Here is a 19,955-nt window from a genome sequence, read left to right as displayed (position 1 = left end):
ACTAAGCATCCAAATTAATGGACTAAGCTTGAAGACATGAGTAAATTTATTAGGAAAGAAACTTATTTAATATTAAACGTTCAATGACAGAGACAATCAAATTTGTAACAGAAATTCAAAGATACTTTATTTCCATTTCTTGTATATCAAGAAGCTAGGAATAGCTTAGTTGTAAAAATGGGATTCATTTTAGTTCGATTCACACAAATACTAAACATTTATTCTTGTGTTTTAAAGTCCAAGAATGAAAACTTGCAATTAAACACTGAGCAAGCCATGTGTTCAGGTTATGTTGGTTTCTTATCTTAAAAAGTCTTAAAGAAAAAAAGGATACAGGACTTATATTCTCAGTAGCATATGTGCTATTATCAACACATCTTTCTGAACTCTGGGAGGAAACACCAGTCCTGAATTAAATTTTATTTAAAAAAAAAAATTCTAACTCAACTTTATATTTTTCTACGCCACTACAGCTTTCTTTCACCTCATTTTAATGCAGATCTTCAGTTTAAGCTGTCTTCCACTGTCTTCGCAGGTTCTTCATGTAGCAGTCCTATAATGCAAAATTTTGGGAAAACAGACAATTAGACAGCATTAAGAGCATTTAGTTTACCATTCTTACATATTGGCCCAGTTGTTAGCTGTCATCTTAACTCTACAAAAATGTCAACATTGAACATGACTGACTTTAGAAGCAATAACATAGCATGAATAATTTAATGATCAACATTAAGTGCTTAAGAGTTCCTAGCATAAATAACGAAACTACAGTAACAAATTATGTTGCAAGAAGCTCATTTATCAGCTGTACTCTCCATTGTTAGTTCCTTATTTCAGGAATACAACTAAAGACCTTCTGTAAGAGTAAGAAAGCTATGTCAAGAGTGGGGAAAAAAATTCAAGTTTTCCTTTTAATACAGCATTTGTATTTCCCATTGTTTAGCTGTTTCATTTCCAACAAATGGTATTCTCAGCATACATTCTTGCCATGAACATTGTAATCATTTGGTGGCATCTGTCTCTGTATTTACATTTGCCTTAGAAGTCTGTTATCAGCCATTCCACTTCTCTGTACTATGGCTGATTGCAAATTCTCCTACACAGTAGGAAATATTAAACACATACCTCTTAAAGACTTGAATTGCATTGAAAGTAACAAGGCGATTATTATGTAGTGTTTATTGCATTTTAAACTCTTTAAAGATATCTAATTCTGGGCAGCACTGCATCCCTACATACAGTTGAAAGAAAATTCCATTCTGTTAACATCAGATTTAACAGTATTCACACAATACACAAAAAGTCCTTTTCACTATCTTGAAAATCAAAACACAACAGTAAGCTTAAAGATTACAGGCAACAGCATTCAAACATGGATGTGGGTAGAGAAAGGAGTACCTGGCATGAGTACCTGCTTAGTTTGACTGAATCCTTGATTTTTAATTTGGCTTTTCATGGGCCGCTCACAACACCAACGCTGTGTGAGGTATGGTAGTCAGCTGCAATAATTCATAAACCCTACACTTCCATCAATCCAATGCTACTGGCTCTCGAGTTACAGAACAAACTGCATTAGAATGCAAGGCAATAAAGCAAAAAAACTAGAAACATCCTTGACAAAGAAATACTAGCAGTTTATATGAAAACAAAGTAGTCCAACATGTGCCTCAAATATTAAGTATTAAAGCAAAAGTTTCTGCTGATGTACCAACACAATATGGACTTAAATACAAAAACAGTTCAACTTTTTTTAAAAAAAAAACGATAACAAAATCCCTAAAAATAAAAAAGGATAATTAATTTTTCTATTGTGACTATATTACAAATATGTCCCAAAGAGGCACACTAATGGGGGCACGAGTCTGCTACAAAATAGCTGATACAAAACAATGTACCTCAAAATGTTTTGCAGGACTACACTGTCTTTTCCTTCAGAAGGTGCTTTAGTATGTCTTCTTACTTGGCTTAGTTCCATCTTCATCTGTGCATACTTACGCTGCACTGTTAAACAGTAACAAAAAGCCCTAATCAAAGTTTGAAATAATGCACTTACCTCTGTCTGATCTGAGGTCATATCAGATCAGTTTTAATTGGACTGAGTGTCACCTTCAGATTTAATGTCTTCACTGGTCCCATTGACCTCATTCTTAGTATCACTCTCCTTCGAGTCTGTATTTGTGTCTTCACTCTGTTTTTCTCGACTACTGGACTTCATACTACTTTTTTTATCATCAGATCCCCTCTTTTCTGCCATGAAAGAAGACATTGACCATGGATTTCAAAGTAAAAACAAACATTGCACATGTGAGATATATATTGCATACAAAATGGGACAATTACTTTCTATAGCAGTAACAGTAATACTCAAGAAATTACAGAAACAGGCTTCAGACTACCATGCTGGAATGGAGAGGGTACCAAAAAAAAGGTAAAAGGGGACAGTAGAGGGTGGGGAAAAGAGAAAGGACAGACCTCCTAACAGAGGCAGCAACTCTGCTGTCAACTGTTGACATATACAAGTTGGGGGTAAAGAGGCAGTCAAGAAGTTAGGTGAGTGTGTAATTATGGTGCATGGCTTCCTTACTTATCATGGGACTCTTTTTGTCCCCAAGTTTATGAGTTGTATGGCCGCCTTTGGTTTACAATTCTCATTAAATATGGTTCTTGAAAACAGAATCAGAAAAGAGTGATGGGATAACGCATTAGCGCATTATCAAATCAATCAATACTTGCCAATTTAAAAAAATAGCAACCCCAAACAACCAAATACTTGGGGAAACAAACAGTATTAAGCACTGCTAGCTCTGAAGGCGGGGATCACAGTGACAATCAAAATGCAGTCTGTCACAGAAGCTGCACACTTGTCAGCATTATTATTTCCCAATTTTATACAAACCGCAGCCATTTATAATCCACTTATTAAAACAGCTTGGGGACACAGTTTGGAAGCTTTATAAAAAGCACTATTTTCCAAAGGAAAAGGAAAAGGAAGATGGGAAGGACCCCACAATTTCATCACGAATTGGAAAGCTGACTGATGAGTTTGCTACACTGCTGGAAAACTCATCTTTTCCTCAATAATCTTCAAAGGAAGGAAGGAAGCCAGAAGTAAAAATATTTCCATGGGAAGAAAAACATTCAGTATAAGAGCTGCGTGCCTCATCCGTAAATTCAGTATTTGCAAATTTAATAAAACTACCAATTACTTCTGTATTATTACACACCATAATATTCAACCTTTGATCAGTAAAGACACTTTGGAAAGAAAAAATAAAAAAAAAAAATCCAAAAAACCAACCTCTCTGATGTCATCATACAGAACAACATTCATGCTCTTTTTTTCTGATTATTCCCTGCTATCCGGGCAATTAAAATAAATAATATAAATATATATATACACATCCCCAACACAGGAGCACACAGATCGAACACACTGAAAAAAGCTACTTTAAATAATGTTATCACCTAGACTGGCGTAACACACTTTTATATTCCAGAAGACAAAGCAGAAATTAAGCTTTAAGAGAAGCAATATCCCAACCTCTTTGCTTTAAAACAGACCACCAAAAGGGAGGGGTAAAACCCCCACACAGAAATTAAGGCAACTGCCTAATGAGCACTACTACTGAGGTTTCACCTGAAGCAGCACATCCAGTGCACGGTGCTTGGAGAAAGCACGCAGCAACGTCAAAAAGCTAACTGAAGAACTAATAATTTTGTATCTGTCTGCCCTCGGTTTTGCAACTCCGCAGGTAGATTGCACTCTAACTAACCTTGTTAAAAAGTCTTCTTTTTGTGTCTTATAGGTATCTCCGATGCACACGTAGATCCACTGAGGAATAGTAGTCTTGTTTCCCCGCAGAGGACTAGTAGTCAGTCCAATAATCTTATCTTCTGTCCTATGTAGATATGGTAGATCTTAATAGCCCTACGGATGTGCAGTGTGCAGGGTTTTGTTCTGTCTTGTTTGTTTCTTGAATTTGGTCAGGAAGGATAATTTTGTTTAAGGTTAAAAAGCTACTATTAAACTGTGGTACAAAAGATGAAACTCTTCTAAAAACTTTTAAGAATAAAATAGGTTTACCATAGCAAACCTCCAGTTTGCCAAGCAGAACTGATAAAGTGTATTCAGCAAATAGTCCAATAACTGAGCTTCTTTCAACTCCTGGAGTATCTGCAAGCGGTAAAGTTCCTCCACTGTATTTTTCAATCAGTGAGATTTCTTTCTTTAAAAGCATATACAATTAGTTTGCTGTTGAAACTGTGTATATTATTTCTGCTGTGATCTATTAGGTATAATCACATAATATTGACTTTGCTTCCTGATTCAACACATGCACATTTGTTTGACTGAGTTCATGTGGGCAACTGAGATATATTTTGTGAGAGCCCTTACCAAGATAATGTGAATGGTTTGTGTTCAGAAAATGCAAAAATCAGTCAAGCATAATATCCAGTATTACTGAAGGTTTGGATGTTCTGACAGTATTTGCTGAGGTTTAATCACTAACAGGAAAACATGATCACAAATCAATTATTTTTATATAAGTATATGAATCTAGATTAAGGAAGGTAAAAAGCTAAGTTAAAAGTGGTCTGGAGGCATGTTCCAGTATTAACCCTTCATAAAACGAAGGTACTTGTAGAACAGATGTTTTCCTTTTCTTCAAAAGAAGACCCTATTTATTCCACCTACTCTGAAGTTGATTTACTTGAACAGCAGTTGTGTTCTGCTGGTTTACATTAAGCTAACACTCAATTTATGGCTGGTGGCTCCCTCCTTTAGCAAATGTATCCTTGTTCCTGAAACCCGAGTCAGAAATTGTCTCCATTTTTACATATACTTTTTTCTTATAATCTTAAAGGTTGTATGCCACAGTATTTTAGTGAACAAGAAGCCAGGACTTCTGAATTTTCTAAGTATGACGCTAATGTGTAACAGTAGGGAAGTCTCAGGCAACCGTGCCTTGCTTTTTTTGCCCTGTTAAGATTCATGTTTATAAAGCAGTTTGAGATTTCAAGTTGAAAGGCACTACCACAAGTAGTTACAGCCAGGCCTTTGCTGCTTACTTTTGTAACTGCAGATCAATGGTGGACATTTAGATTCTGAAGCCAATATTCCCAATGGAGCACCAAATGTAGTAAGTTATGTCTTAACTTCTACATTGCTTCCTTTTGTGCAAACAGCAGAGCAGGTAGCCAGCCACATGTTTGGGGTATATGAACCTCTAAAGCCATCTACAATTATCTACCTACAATGCCACATTGCAAGCATGAGGATGTAACTGTGTTTACAGCTTCATCATAGAAATTCAATGCTTGCTTATTAAATACTACTGCTTTTTTTCCTTTTATTACCCCCCCCCCCCCCTTTTTAAGATTTTCCCAACAAAGGGAAAAACACAAACTTCTTTAGCATTACAGTCCTGCTCTAGGGCGTATGTGTGTTTCTAGAAATGTTACATTTCAATAGTCAAAAAGAGTAACTGATATTCCCATGTGGAATTTTCATCACAGCTCATAGCATCACCTCACTGTTCTCATTTCTGGAGGAAGAAAGCAGCAAGCAGCAAATAAAACGGCCAGCAAGGACATCAGTCAAGTTAAAACTAAAAATATTGAGATGCTGAAGAAAGTTCACTAGCTCCTCTATTTATGGAAGGATAAAGGAAATAACTGAAAAGCTGTTAAGCTCAAAAACAGAGCAAATCTGAATAAATAAGAACACAATTATTTATATGCATAGACAGACACAGAATAGTGAATAGGACATTCTTGACTAAGTACCAGAAATCTCTTCGTAAGTATGCAAAAAAGGCACTATATGAGGTAGGAATAAAGTAACAAATGGACAGATACAGGCTACAATCCTGAATCGGAGTTTAAACACTATGCATCAGTTCCACTGCCAGTGAGAAAGCAGCTAAAACCCACTTGTGCTTATAAAGGGCAAAGCAAAATGAGAGAAGACTCAATATTTAAGATGCACCATAGTATAAACCAGAAAAATCAAAACAGTCCAAGGAAGTCAGGCAAGGAAAAGACATGAAGCATTACCAACATCTGGGAAACTAATCCACTGGATAAATATGGAAAAGTAAGGGTAGGGTGAACAGGCCTATGCAAACCAGAAACATGCACATAGCACCTTTCATTCCAGAGAACCTCAAAAGTACCTTAAAAACATAAACCGAATTGTTTCATCCATTACTGATGGTCAGCTTGAATAATGAAGCGGGGTGACTGTTTCAGACTGGACATTTTAGTCAATGCCCCAGCAGAGCCAGTACTTTAAGCCAGAAGTTAGTATTAGATTTGTACAGAAGTTTCAAAAGAATTTTGAAGGGGAAAATTTAGCAGTAACAGTGAATCAATATCTTTTCATAGAATGTGAATCTGTAGTTTCCCCTCTGTAGCTCTTTTTATTCCTACTTAAAAGGTAAAGCTTCTTTCATGAAGCAGTGAGTCACTATCAATGCTGTTGTACACGGTATGTCCTGCTACAAAAGCATTCCAAGGACTAATACAGCATTCTTTTAAGACTCACCTGAACACTGAACAAAGCAAATGTCACTTCATTTGGAAAAAAAAAAACAAAACACAAACCAACAAAAAACCAAACCACAACAAAACCAAAACACAAGAACAAGGGGGAAAGATGGTGGGAAGAGCAGGAGATTGGCGAGAGGGCATGAAATTGTTATTTAGACCATTACAGAAATTCTGCAAGATTTATCTTGGATGGTATTCATAGATTAGAAAACAAACCCAAAAAACTTAAAAGCACTGTTAAAGGAAAATAAAGGAAACATGATAGTGTAGAGAAATAATAGATGGTACAGGTGAAAAACCAGCTACCAAATCTCCCACAGAACATGTACCAGCAGAGGGTAATTAGAGAAGTATCTAACAGTAGGAATAGAAAATACTCACTCTTTATCTGATTACAGGCTTATGTTTTTCTAAAGGTAAACAGTAAACAGGTCTTAAAATACATTAAAATCCTCACACAATTTGTAAAGTGGTAAGCTTTTAATAACTACTGTAACATAAGAGGTGGTCACTGGGGTGTATATATGCACAACACGTGCATTAACAGTAACTGGAATGAACAAAATGCTTCAAATTGGTTAAAAGCAACATACACAGCTTATAAAACTAGATTTGACTTGATGCTAAGAAGGCCCTTCAGTCACTCACTGGAAGACTATGCTTTTGAGACTTTAAAGAAAGATTAGTTTCAGAACTTGATACGAACTCAGCCTTCACACAAACATACCTTTTTCTTTTGACTTCCTGTCTTGTTCTCTCTCTCTGCTTTTGCTTCTGTGCTTGTAGGATTTCCGATCGCGGCTTTTTGATCGTCTTCTGTCCCTACTACGAGACCTATGTTTTCTTTCTGATCTATCATGACTTCTGCTTCTTCTTCGGTCACGGCTCCTTAACATGCAGAGAAAATTTCAATAGAAAATAACAGCTGACATTTACAACTCAGAAGCTAAAATGTAGCACTTTCTAATACACTGATTATTTGCAGAAAACATGTATGTAAAACAAGCTTTAGCACACTGCATGTAAGTATTTCTCAGTACGTAAGACTGGCTTCACACTGCCTTCTTCATTTACTCAAACATTCAACCACACAGCTTAAAAACATCCAGTACTATGAATCACAGATCACCTTAAGGAAAAAAAAAGATCCTGCTCTCTGGGAGCATTTGTCTACTCAAAGCTCCCTCGTAAGACCACTTCCACCACAATGGTGTCCATCTACTTCCAAAAATTGAGAGAAGACAGTGAACACACAGCAAAAACTTGCTTATCCTTAGAACCAGTAAAGCATGCCTCCACTGAAGAGGCAAGAACACATCTGTGATGTGACCCAGGCTAACAGAGGAAGTCCCCACAAGATTTTTACAATTTGCAAAGTTACATGAAAGTACATACACACACACACACACACCTGCTTCGCCTTCTTTCTCTGCTTCTTGATCTTTTGTGATCTCGTGAACGGCTGCATCTTCTGTCAGATGTTCTGCTTGAATGTCTACTCCGTGAACGGCTCCTTTTACGTCTCTCCCTATCACGAGCCCTCTCTTTTTCCTTTTCTTCTTCTTCACGTCGTCTCTTCCTTTCCCGCTCTTCTCTTTCCCGTTCCCTCTCTTTCTCTCTCTCTTCTCGTTCTTGTTTCTCTTTTTTTAACCTGTCATCACGGTCAGGTTCTTCTGTTCTTTTTCGTAACTTTTCCTTAAGAAAAAAGTTCACAGAAAAAAAAATGAAGATTACTCCAGATAAATCACTCAACGTAACTTAGCTCATACATTCTGAGGATGTTTCAGGTGTTTTTCCAAACAAAGGATGGCCTACATAGAAGCACTTTCTAAAATCCCTTAACAGAAATCCTTTGTTGTGCAGAACTTTTTTTCCTCGCCATTCTCACAAGAATAGAGGCCACACTACAGTCCTTTACAAAGGCCACAAAAAATTCTCACCCAAATTTACATCTTTGCTTGTATCAAGTGTAATCACACACAACAAAGAATGTCAGTGCAAGCACAATGCTAAGCGTGCAGGGTACAATTCCATTTAATTTCTATATACCATCTTTGGAGTATTTCACCCGCTTGAGAAAGTCCACTGGGCAGCCTTCTATTTACCATAGGAAGCCTCCAAGCAATTTTTAAATATTCAATAACTGAAGGAAATGCTTACTTTTAAGTCTTCTACAGTAGCTTTTATTTTGGCATAACCCATGTGCTGCTTTCCCATCAAGTGGTCATCTACCCTGGACTGTGCATCTCCTACAATTAAAAAGGCTCCACAAACTTCACAAACTTCCATTTGCTTTTCTTGGGCTGCAAAGCTCTCAATTGTCTGCAAAAGAAAAACATTTGATAAAGCAAAATAAAAGTTTCAGCCAGAAGCCACTGAAGAGATTTAGAACTTTATTGTTACTGTTATCAAATCCTAAGCACTAGCTCAAAGCCGTTATCTGCATGCTCTGTCTTTGGAGCACTGCACCTACCAGGATGAACAGCACAAAAATAGGCTACGTACGCCCATTCCACATAAGCCACAGTGAAGGAATCTATTAGAAAACACATAAAACAAACCTTATTCTACACTGCAAAGGATTAATACGTATATAGCCTTATCTGCAGCTTCCTTGCAAACTCAGGATTATAGAAAATACAAATGATTTTTCTGGCATCAACTGAAATGCCTGGAGCTGCAGAATAAGCATGTAGTATGTCTCAAGCAATGAAAAGGCTAGAATATCCCATGAAGAAATACAAAAAGGAATGCTGGGCTTCTATTTAAAAGAATAATAAGTCAAATTGATTCAGTTTCAACAGACATACGAGAAATATACTGAAATTTCAACATAAACCCAAATAATGATTGCTGTGCAATGTTCATGAATCATATAGTATGGACACAAACACTACAGCCCACAACATTTAAGAACTTTTAAGAAATAAAACAGGCATCACCATTTCAGCACATTATTAAACGCTGAGATATAATGTCTAAACATAAGCTCCTTTCTATTGACAGGAACTTGCTATTTAACACATTAACTTTGGCTTCTGTAGCTCTCTAACTCAGATAGATGCCCGTCTCCAGCCACAGCCCCAACACAAAGGCTCTCTGTAACAGTCAGATCAGTAATTCAGTGAAATAATATTGCAGAGGCTACATGGCAAAGTTTAACTGAGACCTGAACTGGAGTAAGATGGAAGCTCGCCTCCAGGGCTGCTATGTGAATAGTTTCCCAATTTGTGTGCAGGAAACCCACTTTCAAGGTAGCACGCTGAATCAACACACTGGACTAACTCATTTAAGTGTCCTGTTATTGTCTAATAAATTCTGTGCAGAACTTGCATGCCTTCAATGTTAAGGACAAGGTTAAAATTGTACTGTTGCACCAAATTTTGAATTAAGTCTGACAGATCTAGAAACATTACTTACTGAAGTTGTAGACCTCAGCAATTCTCTCTCTTCCTTTAACTGTTCAACAAGTTTCATCATTCCTTGTGCCTCTTCCACCTTCCCTTCTGAACCTAGTTCTTCAATCTAAAGGACAAGAGAAAAATTCAACTATAATTTTTCATCAAGTAACAGAAGAGATCTCTGTTACATGGGGTAAAAAATCCTCACCTGTTGTAGAAGTACATCAATTTTGTCCGTTAACACCTGAATCTTCTCTTCATTTTTACCGGTAGGTCCCGCTCCCTGCCAAACAATACAAACACATATCATATATTTACATATATATATATGTATATATATGTATATGTATGTATGCACAAATGTATGTCTTCTTATATTCCAGAGACACTTCAGGAATAACCCCCTCCTGCTGCTTCTCCTTAGCAAGAACCTACTAACAGAGTAGACTCCTCAACACAGCTTATTTCACTCTTGCTGAGTGAAGCAAGTTTTAGTCACACAAATTCCTCCTAAATCAACAAAAACATTCAAGGCCTGGCCCATAAAAGGTAAGACATTTGAATTCAAAGTCCTAAATTTAAACTCTGAAGCTACCATGCAGCCATTACGTATCTTTGCAGACACTCAAATATGACTTAAAAGTTCCGTGGGCTCTGAAATTTAACTTCTGAGCCTAAACGCAAGAAAATGTCTCACTTCATCCAGAATGTACTGGTTACTAGTGTCCTCTCTTCCGGAATAGACTTTTATCTACCTCACTCTAACCTCTGCTCTACTCCACAGCCAGTAAGCTCTCTTGACTGGGTACTGCTCCTTCTGAAGCAACTGGACTTTGCACAGAACAATTAATTGCAGCAGCAAGAAGGAGCAAGGCTCCTAGCAGTCAGGAAACTCTCAGAGCACAGGTCACAGTCACTGCTCCAAATCCATCAGAGGACAAGAAAATGAGTGGAGTAAACATGCAAAATTTTTCTCCTGGTCAGTTTAAGCTTTTCCTTAACAGTTGTCTAGTATGCAGTCTGAAACTAAGAGAAGTCGCACAGAAGAATTTATTTCTCAAACTTCCATAATTCCATCATCACCTGCCAATGGCGGTGCTGGAGTACAAAGAGGTTATTGCCCCAGTGTGGCTGCTGACGGGGGATTTAGCTCCATCAGCTGCTGAAAGACCCAGTGCCTGCTTACTTCAGTAGTATCACTGTGATACAGCTTACTAGTAGAAGGAAGGAAAAATATGCAACTAAACGAGAGAAGGTAAACTGAGGTTAACAGGGTAAAGACAACACTTGACAGGATCAGTTTTCCAGGGTGAACAACAGATACTGATTCTGAGGGAACAGAGAGGGATTCTTGCTGACTGTGGAGCCGCCTGCCTTTTCCATTAGGGCTAGATGCAAACTGCTGGCTAACAGATGAAGAGACTTATCTAACAGAAACCTTCTGGAAAACAATGTATTTTACCTGAAGAGGCTACTAGAGGAAAAAAGATTCTTCCAGACTCACCCCAGAAGACTGTTGATTCTGTGACAGTGCCAAACGAGCATGGCCTCTTCGAATCCTGCGTTCTACCTCTGCAAGTAAGCTTTGTAAATAGCGTAAGAAGTCTCTTTCGTAGCCCACTTTCATAAAACGAGAGCTCTTTTCGTACCTGGTGAAGTATTTTAAAAATGAAAGCTCACATCAATCCATAATATATGAACTATAAATAACAAAACCTGCCATGTTATAAATTCTTACTCAAGGTGACTAGTATACATTTAAATAAATGTTTACATAAATCAAAAAGCAATTAAGTTTCTCATGGTTGGCTTGCTTTTAAAAATTTTTAAGTGTACTAGAAGCACTATTTGCATTAACTTATCAGCCAACATACTTACTGTTTACGTAGATTTTCATCGTGAATTTTTTCACAAGGACCTAAAAGACCACACAAAAAGTTTAAGCTTACGTTCTTGAATGGTGTTTCACATTCCAAAAACCATTTGTTCGTGCACCGTAACAGAACACAGCTACAAACACTTCCCAGGGATTTTTATGCTTGCCTTTCTGCTTCCTTTTGCTTGGAGTTTGAAAGACACATTAAAGAAAAAGAATGCCAATATGGTTTAGTAATTATAAAACTAAAGGAGATTCTGAATGACATATAAAGTCTTCATATAAAACAGAATTTCCAGATCAAGTTCTACATTGCTAAAACTACACAAAGTAATACCCTGAAAAACTATGGTCTTAAAAAAAAAAACCACACACAAAAAGGAAAAATTACATATGAAAGGTAATTTCACCACGCATTTTCTAAGCGCCAGACAGTATTCTCTAATAAACTGGCTACTTAAAACATTGATCTTCAGAGTAAAATTAGGAGGTATGTGGCCTGAGTTCACAAAGCAGTCATGTTAAAATTCCCCACCTTCCCCAGTCTATCAAACTCTTCAACGGACTTGGAAATTAACAGAGGCAAAAAGCCTGGTTTTCCTAGTCACCATCTCCAAACTACATGTTGTCTGCATACCATCACTTGAAAGCTACTAGTAATTTAGAGATGGCCTTCAGTAATAACTATTAGAGTAAATAAGTCTCTAAAGAAGCTCAATAATGTATACTCAAAAAGAAGTAAGTTAGAACCCTGCCCAGGTAGAATAAGCCAGACTAGAAGCCAACACCTCAAGAGGAAAAAAACCACCTCATACCCTATAATTTAGCTTACAGAAAAAAAAATTTAATAATTTTTCACTAAGAGGAAATAGGATTTGGAACAAATATTGCTGTTAACACATGTCACCAGCAACCCTTTAAAAATAAAAAAGCCTATTTTCAAAGTGTTTTGACAGAGCACTGTACAATAAAAATGTAGTTTGCAAACAAAAGTTCAATTGTAATTACATTTAAGTGAATAAGAATCACAAGACTTATAGACTTACCTAAATCAGAACGGGTATTCGTAAATAATTCAGCTGGGCAAAAGCCACAAAGGTAGTATTTACAAACCTGACAGAAGAGAAGAAAGAAATAGGCATCACTTTTTTCCTCATGAACTTGTCATTTTAGGCAATTGCTTCTATTTTCTAAAATACAGTGTAAAAATGCCCTTTACACACTGCAAGACTTCTGAAAGTTTTACACACATACACCCTATCTTTGTGTTACTTGGTAGCAGTAAATGCTACAAGGTGCACCTAAATGACAAAACATCAAAAATCTTACTTTCCATTGCAATAATAGCATTTCTTAATTTCACAACTAAGTATGTAAGATTACAGGAAAGCATAATCTATTTGTAAATTCAATACAGTATTTGATATTTCCAAAGGAATTAAGTCAGATCAGACTATTAAAAATCACAGTGAAATTCCTTAACCATGAAAACCTACAAGGGGGGAAAATATCTGCTATGGAAGCAGGAAAGCAAATTCCTCTGAGCTTGTCTGTAACAACTCTTGTGTTCAGCCTTCATTTTTTCAGTGCCACTGGCTTGGAGAACAGGAGCCATCAGCATTCAAACATACAGTACTGCCTCAAGGATTCTGATGTCAATTAAAAGACTTAAGAACACATACAATAACTACACATTCCAATGCTTTTAAAAAAATCCTACTTGAAGAACAACTGGCAAAGAGACGTTCACTGTAACCTGGTTTCCTGCCAACTAAAAAATGGTTTGTTTTGTTTCTACATAGCCTATTTTTACATTAGCAAGTCAGGTTCTTTTTGATAACAGAAAAATACCACCAGGAAGTTAGAAGAAAGCCAACCTGTTAGTCTAGCTAGTAAATACTTAACATACGCTGGGATAAAACTAGCTTTTGTGAAAAAGATTATTCACCCTCAACCATGAGCATGGACTCAGCTAGTCAAGTTGGTCAGGTCTTTAAATTGATTACACAGAAAAATCTCCTGTCTATCTATCAGAACAGCCAAAAAGATAAAATCAGAAATACTTTCACTCCTATCTTTATAAGCCAACTTAAATACCTAGTTCTTCAATAGAACCTTCCCCTAGATGTGACTGCCATTAACTAACTTAACTGTCAATCCAAAACTAGCCTCGACATTCTTCTAACATCTTTTATGTTACACCAGTTTCTAGTATTTGGCAAATCTAGTAATAACTACTGCATATTAAAACCTAGTTCTAACACTCTCACACATACCGTGGACAAAGATTTGTGACATATTATTTCCTAAGATACATTCTGAAGTATTTTAACAAATAGGGGTGTCACGACAGACCCAAAACCTACCAACACCACCCTGAAGTGCCTGCGACACGAGCTGACCAAATTAGACAGTCTAATTTATTTTTCCATGATAACTGCCAAACTGCAAATGTGACTACAGAAGTTTAAACTGTACTGACTGCTGTACAGATTACACAGAAAAACTATCAAGCTTTCTAATAACAAGCCACGGACACGAAAACCAAACAAAAAAAATCTTTTATTACATAATTTGAATACTTCTCCCATGATCCAAGTTAGGACACTGTGGCACCTATGTGAAGCAACTTACCAAGAATAGTTAAGAAAACACCACACAAAATCACAACATTTTTTTCTTCTCAGGAAGCAAGGTGAAAGTTAATAGACAAAATACGGTTTCAGAATCTGCTCTTCTCTGAAACCTGCAGTATCCCTCATTTTAATACCAAGCTGTTTCAAGGAAGCAGTTTCTGGGATGAACTCCTGTACTAGCCAATAGAAATCTAATTTCTCACTATGTTCCCTTACTCCTCCATTTTCTCATCCTCACCACCCATGTATCAGGGTCAGTGAAAGGCACTTCCCAAAAAAAACTTCAGGGGTGGATTAGATAATTCCCTAAAACATAGAGAGCACACTAGCAACAGTCTGATCGTCTTATGCTGTAAAGAGTTGTAGAACATCTTGTATCAGCTCAAAAATTATGCAAACGGGACTGTACCAGTTTTGAAATAAGTAGCAACAGAAGTTATTAGAGGCAAAAGTATGCTGAAGACAAAAAAACCAAACAAACCAACACCAGAAATAATTAAAATAATTTTATGAAATAGTACTGCTAGGAAAAGCATCCTCTTATGAGCTGATGGTTACAGCCAAAACCAGTAGTAACTGATACTAAAATACATAACTTAAACATGTGTCATACATTAATTTTTTATATTAAAAAAAACACACAAACAAACCAAAACCCTAAGCCACAACACCAAAACACACACACACTGAAAAGCTACATAATTTTCTCCTAGCTAACTCTGGATGCTATGCTACCTAGTGAATTACTTTATATTCTCTCCTGAGAAGCAGCCTGCAGAGAAATACCTTACAGTGGTTCAGCTAGTGTGTCTGCAGCAATTTCCTCCCGCTCTCATACCTATTTCATTATGTTCTTCAACTGATCTTGCTTCAGCAGAAAAACACTACTGTAGACAATCTTTCAGAATCTCAAAAGGTATCATTCCAGCTTAGCTTCACCATGTGGTACATCGGTCAGTGGCGTAAGTAATCAATGATGAGCAAGGATAGAAAAGGCCAAGAAATGGCTCAAGCATCACAGAGTCATTAAAGGACTCAAACAGAGGCAATATACTTCAAATGGCGTTACTCATCCATGGCTTATCAGACAGCTGCACTTACCACAAGTCAGAAGTAATACGGAAATACATTCCGTATTTGCAGAAACAGAGCAATAGGCAGTTTAGCATGGGTATTTACCTATGCAGGTAACAAGCACTTACTCCTTTTTGCCAAATTATTCTGATGACTCCGCTACCAAGAGTCTATAACAGAGAGGAACGTTACTGTCCAACTACTGCAGCAGGATTAGCCATAGCTTGTGTCTCAAAGCCTTCAGGGTCTCACATTTCAGGAAGACACTAGACCAAATACAGATAGGATAGACACTTGGAACTTTCCACTTCTTCATCTCAAGTTCACTAATTCTTTAAGTCTCTTGGAGCTGGAAAAGTAGTATCCTTCATCTCAGACTTGACTAAGCTGACAGCCAAGAATGGCTAGCTCTTCCAGGTTTGTGAACCAATTCAAAGCTTTCCTTTATAGAGAAACTATTGACAGCTGTATATCATTAATACTTGTACATTAATAGGGTCATCTCCTGCAAAAAATTACGTACGGATGGAGAAGTATCAGTGTAACTGTCAAAAAAATTATGTAAGCAAATTCCTTTAAGCAGACAATTCCTAGTAAAAAGGCTGAGAATAAAGTCCAGCAGGTTGTGGTTCACACACTAAAAACTAAAAAAAAAAAAATAATAATCCTTCACATAGATGAGTTTTTTGAAACCACTTAAGTTCACAGGCATCAGACATTTTATGAGCAACGCTCAACCACCCAAGACCAAACATAAGCCCTTCCCCCAAACCCCAGGTTTAGAGACAACCTTCTATTACTAATATTCTTCCAAAACAAGTCCTCCCGTCCTCATCCCCTGGAGGATTAAGTCCCGAGATTCTGAGACCAATTTAGGTCTTTGGCATTAAAAAAGTGTAACACATCATAAATAGCTAATACCATCAGATCATATTTAAAATACGGAACCTACATTTTGCGAAACTGCATTCTTATCAGAGATGGCTTCTCACAGTCATTTGTCCATAACAGCTTGGCAACCCTTCCCACTTTCTGGGGAACTTTTTACCTTGAAGGACCCATCACAATCTCAAAGCCTTATACAAAGCATGAGTAGTCAATGCTGGGCTTTCTTCTGCTACAGAACAGCCTCAGAACTCTTACACAATCACTGTTTCCACACAAAACTTGTTTTGTATAGGTGGCATATTAAAGCAAGAATGTGTGAATCAAGAGAAGTTACTGTTCCAGAAATATACTTTGTCTACATATATGACAGTAAGCAGAAAGACTAAAATAATTGATACTAGTAACTTCCGCCTGCACAGAAAACAGAAAGCCTTTATGCCAAAACTAGAACTGATCATCTAAGGACATTCTGCAATACCAAAACGTACAGCAACTGGGATTTCAGTTTTTAAGATTACAGGCTTCAATCATGTCAAAGTTTTAAGTAAGAACGTAAGCTCTGCAAAAAGCTTTACAATACATGATCAACATGTTTCATTAGAACTGCAAATAAATGCTCAGCTATCATACACTCTGCTTCCACATCTTCAACTTCCACTCCTATGTTGTATTTCATTGCACCTTCCCTTTAGTTTTCGATATCCACCTAGATGCACTCTACAGATGATAAATAGAGATAAGCTTGTTTTGATAACCTTCCATATCCAAAATGGATGAGATGTGACACAAACCCCTAAACTTTGGTATAAACTTTGGTATGAGTACAACATGCTTATCTTGAAAAGACTACATGTTAACATATCACTAATTTTACAAGAAATAACATTAGCACATGTACTCCATCTGAAAAGCAAAACAGCAGTCAGGCAGATGAATGCATGCTACTATTTGAACCTTATCTGTATCTCCTGTCTTTTAAAACATGTCATCTTTAGGTGATGCAAGAAGTCAAACTGAAATATATGTTTTAACAGCAGGGTTTTGGTTGGCTTTTTTGTTTGGGGTTTGTTTGGGTTTTTTTAATGAACTAGTCAGTTGACTACAGGATTCAATGACAACTTTCCTTTCAGAGGCTGCAATTAATAATGGCCCTATAAACTTTATAATAAAAGCAGGAGCAGAGTAAACAGCAGCAATTCTTGCGAGACTGAAGGCTCGACCCCAATACTGTAAATTTGCCATTGCTCTTAGACACAGCACAGCTCTCCTTGTTCTAAATTGTCTAAGGAGGGCTGGGAAGAAGAGACAAGGCCCCATTTCTGAAGCAACAAAACCAAACAGCTTAGAGAAAAAATCCTATAGTCAATCTCTCCAGTCTAACCCTGAAAAATTTGCTCATTTGAACATGAAGAAAATCATCTGAACTTGATTAAAGAAAACAAGGAAAAAACCAACCACACAAATAAAACAAAATCAAGAAAAAAACCCCAAGTCTCTCCCACCTTAAATAAACCAAAATAATCTCCTTATCTATTCTACCTGGACCACCATGGCTCAAACCATATTTCCAAACATGAATAGCTCCTTGAGTTCAGAATAAAAACAAAATATGTAATGGAACACCTACTTGAATAATGGAATTTGGTTAATAAGAGAAGTCTAGAAATACAGTAAGAAGGTTATGAAAACTTCCTGAACCCACAGTATCCTCCTGACATGCACAGCTTACCTATTAGAACTGCATTTTTCAAGGGGGTGTGGGGGGAGTTCCTTGCACTTGCAACATCTAAGGCAAGACAGATATCTGTCCTTATTTCATGCATTCCAAGACAAATTAAAATATTAATCTGTCATCTTTAAAATGATATAACTCCCATTTGAAAATGTGAAATTCACACCTCTGTGATTTAAGATGCAATTTAGAACAGCCAAAAGTAAGCATCCCTCCCTTCTCTCAATTTAACATCATCCCAAGAAAACGTTAAGGGCAGGAGTAGCTAAATGCTTTTTGCAGCTTAAACCACAGAAGTTCCCATCACACAGGTAATAAACTATCGTAACTGGGATATTGTGTATGTTAAAGTAACTCATAAATGTATCATGAATGGGGGGTGGGGGGGAGGAAGCAAGAGTGCTCATCTCTCCCAAAGAAGCAGCTACAGGAACTTTATAACTACCACTGATTTCTTGTGAAATAACTTACAGTACAACTATGATGGATATCACTAAAAGTCATCATTTGTTAAGGCTCAACCATACCTGGGGAGAAACCCCACTCCAAACTAACTATTATTTAAAAGCCTTGTTCGAGCTATTTATTGCAAAGATTAACTAACCATCACATTAAAAAAATAAACGTAAGTACTTCTAAACAATAGTACTGTTTACATTAGTCCCCCTCAAGAGCTGTGGTATTTCTTTGAGTAAACATGGAAGGGATCAAGCTTTCCTTAATAAAATCCTCAGTTTCAAATATCTTATGGTTCTTCCTTGTGCTACAACCTCCAGTCAAACATGAGGATGCCTGTACCCTCCTGTTTCCTTCCCCAACACCACGCTCAGGAAGAGATCCAGAGACATTTATCTTCCAAACTACTAACATCTGCCCCATCTCCCTTCCTGCAAGCCAACAGGCTTCTACTCAGGCGAGCAGAATTCCACTATTCCACCCACACAGCTACCAACACCTTGTTTTTCTTTTTCCCCATGGGAGATCTCAGCCACCAACCGACCCTCTAAGGCCCCCCCGCCCGCCCCCCCCCGCCCGTTTACCGACGCTCCGCCGAAAGCACGCCACGGCCAGCCCCACCTCTCCCCCTTGCGCCGAAACACAAACACAAGGCCTCTCTCCTCCCAGCTGCCCAAACAACGCCGCAAGCCCCTTCACACTGCCTGACTATGGCGGGATCCTCACCCCTCCCGGTTCCTCCTCCTCCTCTCAAGGCCCAGCGAGGTTCCCGCGCAACGGCCCGGCCCGCCCCGCGGCCGCCATGTAGGAGCCCCGCAGCCCCGCGCCGACGGCCCCCACCTGCCGCCCAGGCCTGGGGAGCCCCCTCGCCCCGCACCCCTACCCTGCCCCCGGGCCGGGAGAAGCCGCAGGCCCGCGGCCCGTGTCGCTACGACAAAACCCCGGCCCTACGAGGGGGATGCGGAGGCGGGAGGGAGGGGAGAGGCGGCTCCGCTTCACTCACGCTCTCATGGTCCCACCGCACGTTGCTGCGCTTCTCATCCGGGGCCAGGTTTCTGTCCCGGCCCATAAGCTCATCTAGGAGCTGGGCGGCCGATATCATCGTGTCGTCCTGACCGAATCCCCCCTCGCCAAACACCGGCGCCGCCGCCGCCTCGCCTCCCCAGCCGACCGCGCCGCCGCTGAGAGTGACAGAGACAAAATGGCGGCGCGGCTCCTCGCCCTGCCCACAATGCACCGCGCGCCGCCTAACCGCCTCTGGGGCCTGCGGAGCGCGGGCCGGGCCTGCCCGCGGCCTCGCGTGGGGGCGGCCCCGCGGCCCTGCCCACCCGGGGCCCGCC

General features: G+C 38.6%; 1 protein-coding gene across 7 annotated transcripts; it reads right to left on the bottom strand.

The window, feature by feature from the left end:
* Positions 1 to 28: 28 nt before the first annotated feature.
* LUC7L3 (LUC7 like 3 pre-mRNA splicing factor) lies at positions 29 to 19,844 on the bottom strand. 7 transcript variants are annotated; one of them, XM_040581825.1, is made up of 13 exons: positions 19,619 to 19,844; positions 12,876 to 12,942; positions 11,832 to 11,871; positions 11,458 to 11,602; positions 10,162 to 10,236; positions 9,973 to 10,077; positions 8,713 to 8,874; positions 7,964 to 8,247; positions 7,280 to 7,440; positions 2,107 to 2,247; positions 1,896 to 2,001; positions 1,412 to 1,477; positions 29 to 553 (listed from the first exon to the last, which is right to left on the bottom strand). In XM_040581825.1, the coding sequence occupies exons 1-12, from the start codon at positions 19,715 to 19,717 to the stop codon at positions 1,453 to 1,455; spliced, it is 1,410 nt and encodes a 469-aa protein (XP_040437759.1). In that variant the 5' UTR covers positions 19,718 to 19,844; the 3' UTR covers positions 29 to 553; positions 1,412 to 1,452. The 7 variants fall into 7 exon arrangements, 6 of the variants coding, with proteins under 6 accessions (XP_040437759.1, XP_040437757.1, XP_040437760.1 ...); XM_040581823.1 differs by having other exon boundaries at positions 29 to 1,477; XM_040581826.1 differs by lacking the exon at positions 1,412 to 1,477.
* Positions 19,845 to 19,955: the final 111 nt, after the last annotated feature.

Source organism: Falco naumanni, chromosome 1 (genome assembly GCF_017639655.2).
Source record: "Falco naumanni isolate bFalNau1 chromosome 1, bFalNau1.pat, whole genome shotgun sequence".
In the NCBI taxonomy this organism is placed as follows: Eukaryota; Metazoa; Chordata; class Aves; order Falconiformes; family Falconidae; genus Falco; species Falco naumanni.
The sequence above is the reverse complement of the archived record's forward strand: the minus strand, read 5'-3'. Positions and strand labels throughout refer to the sequence as shown.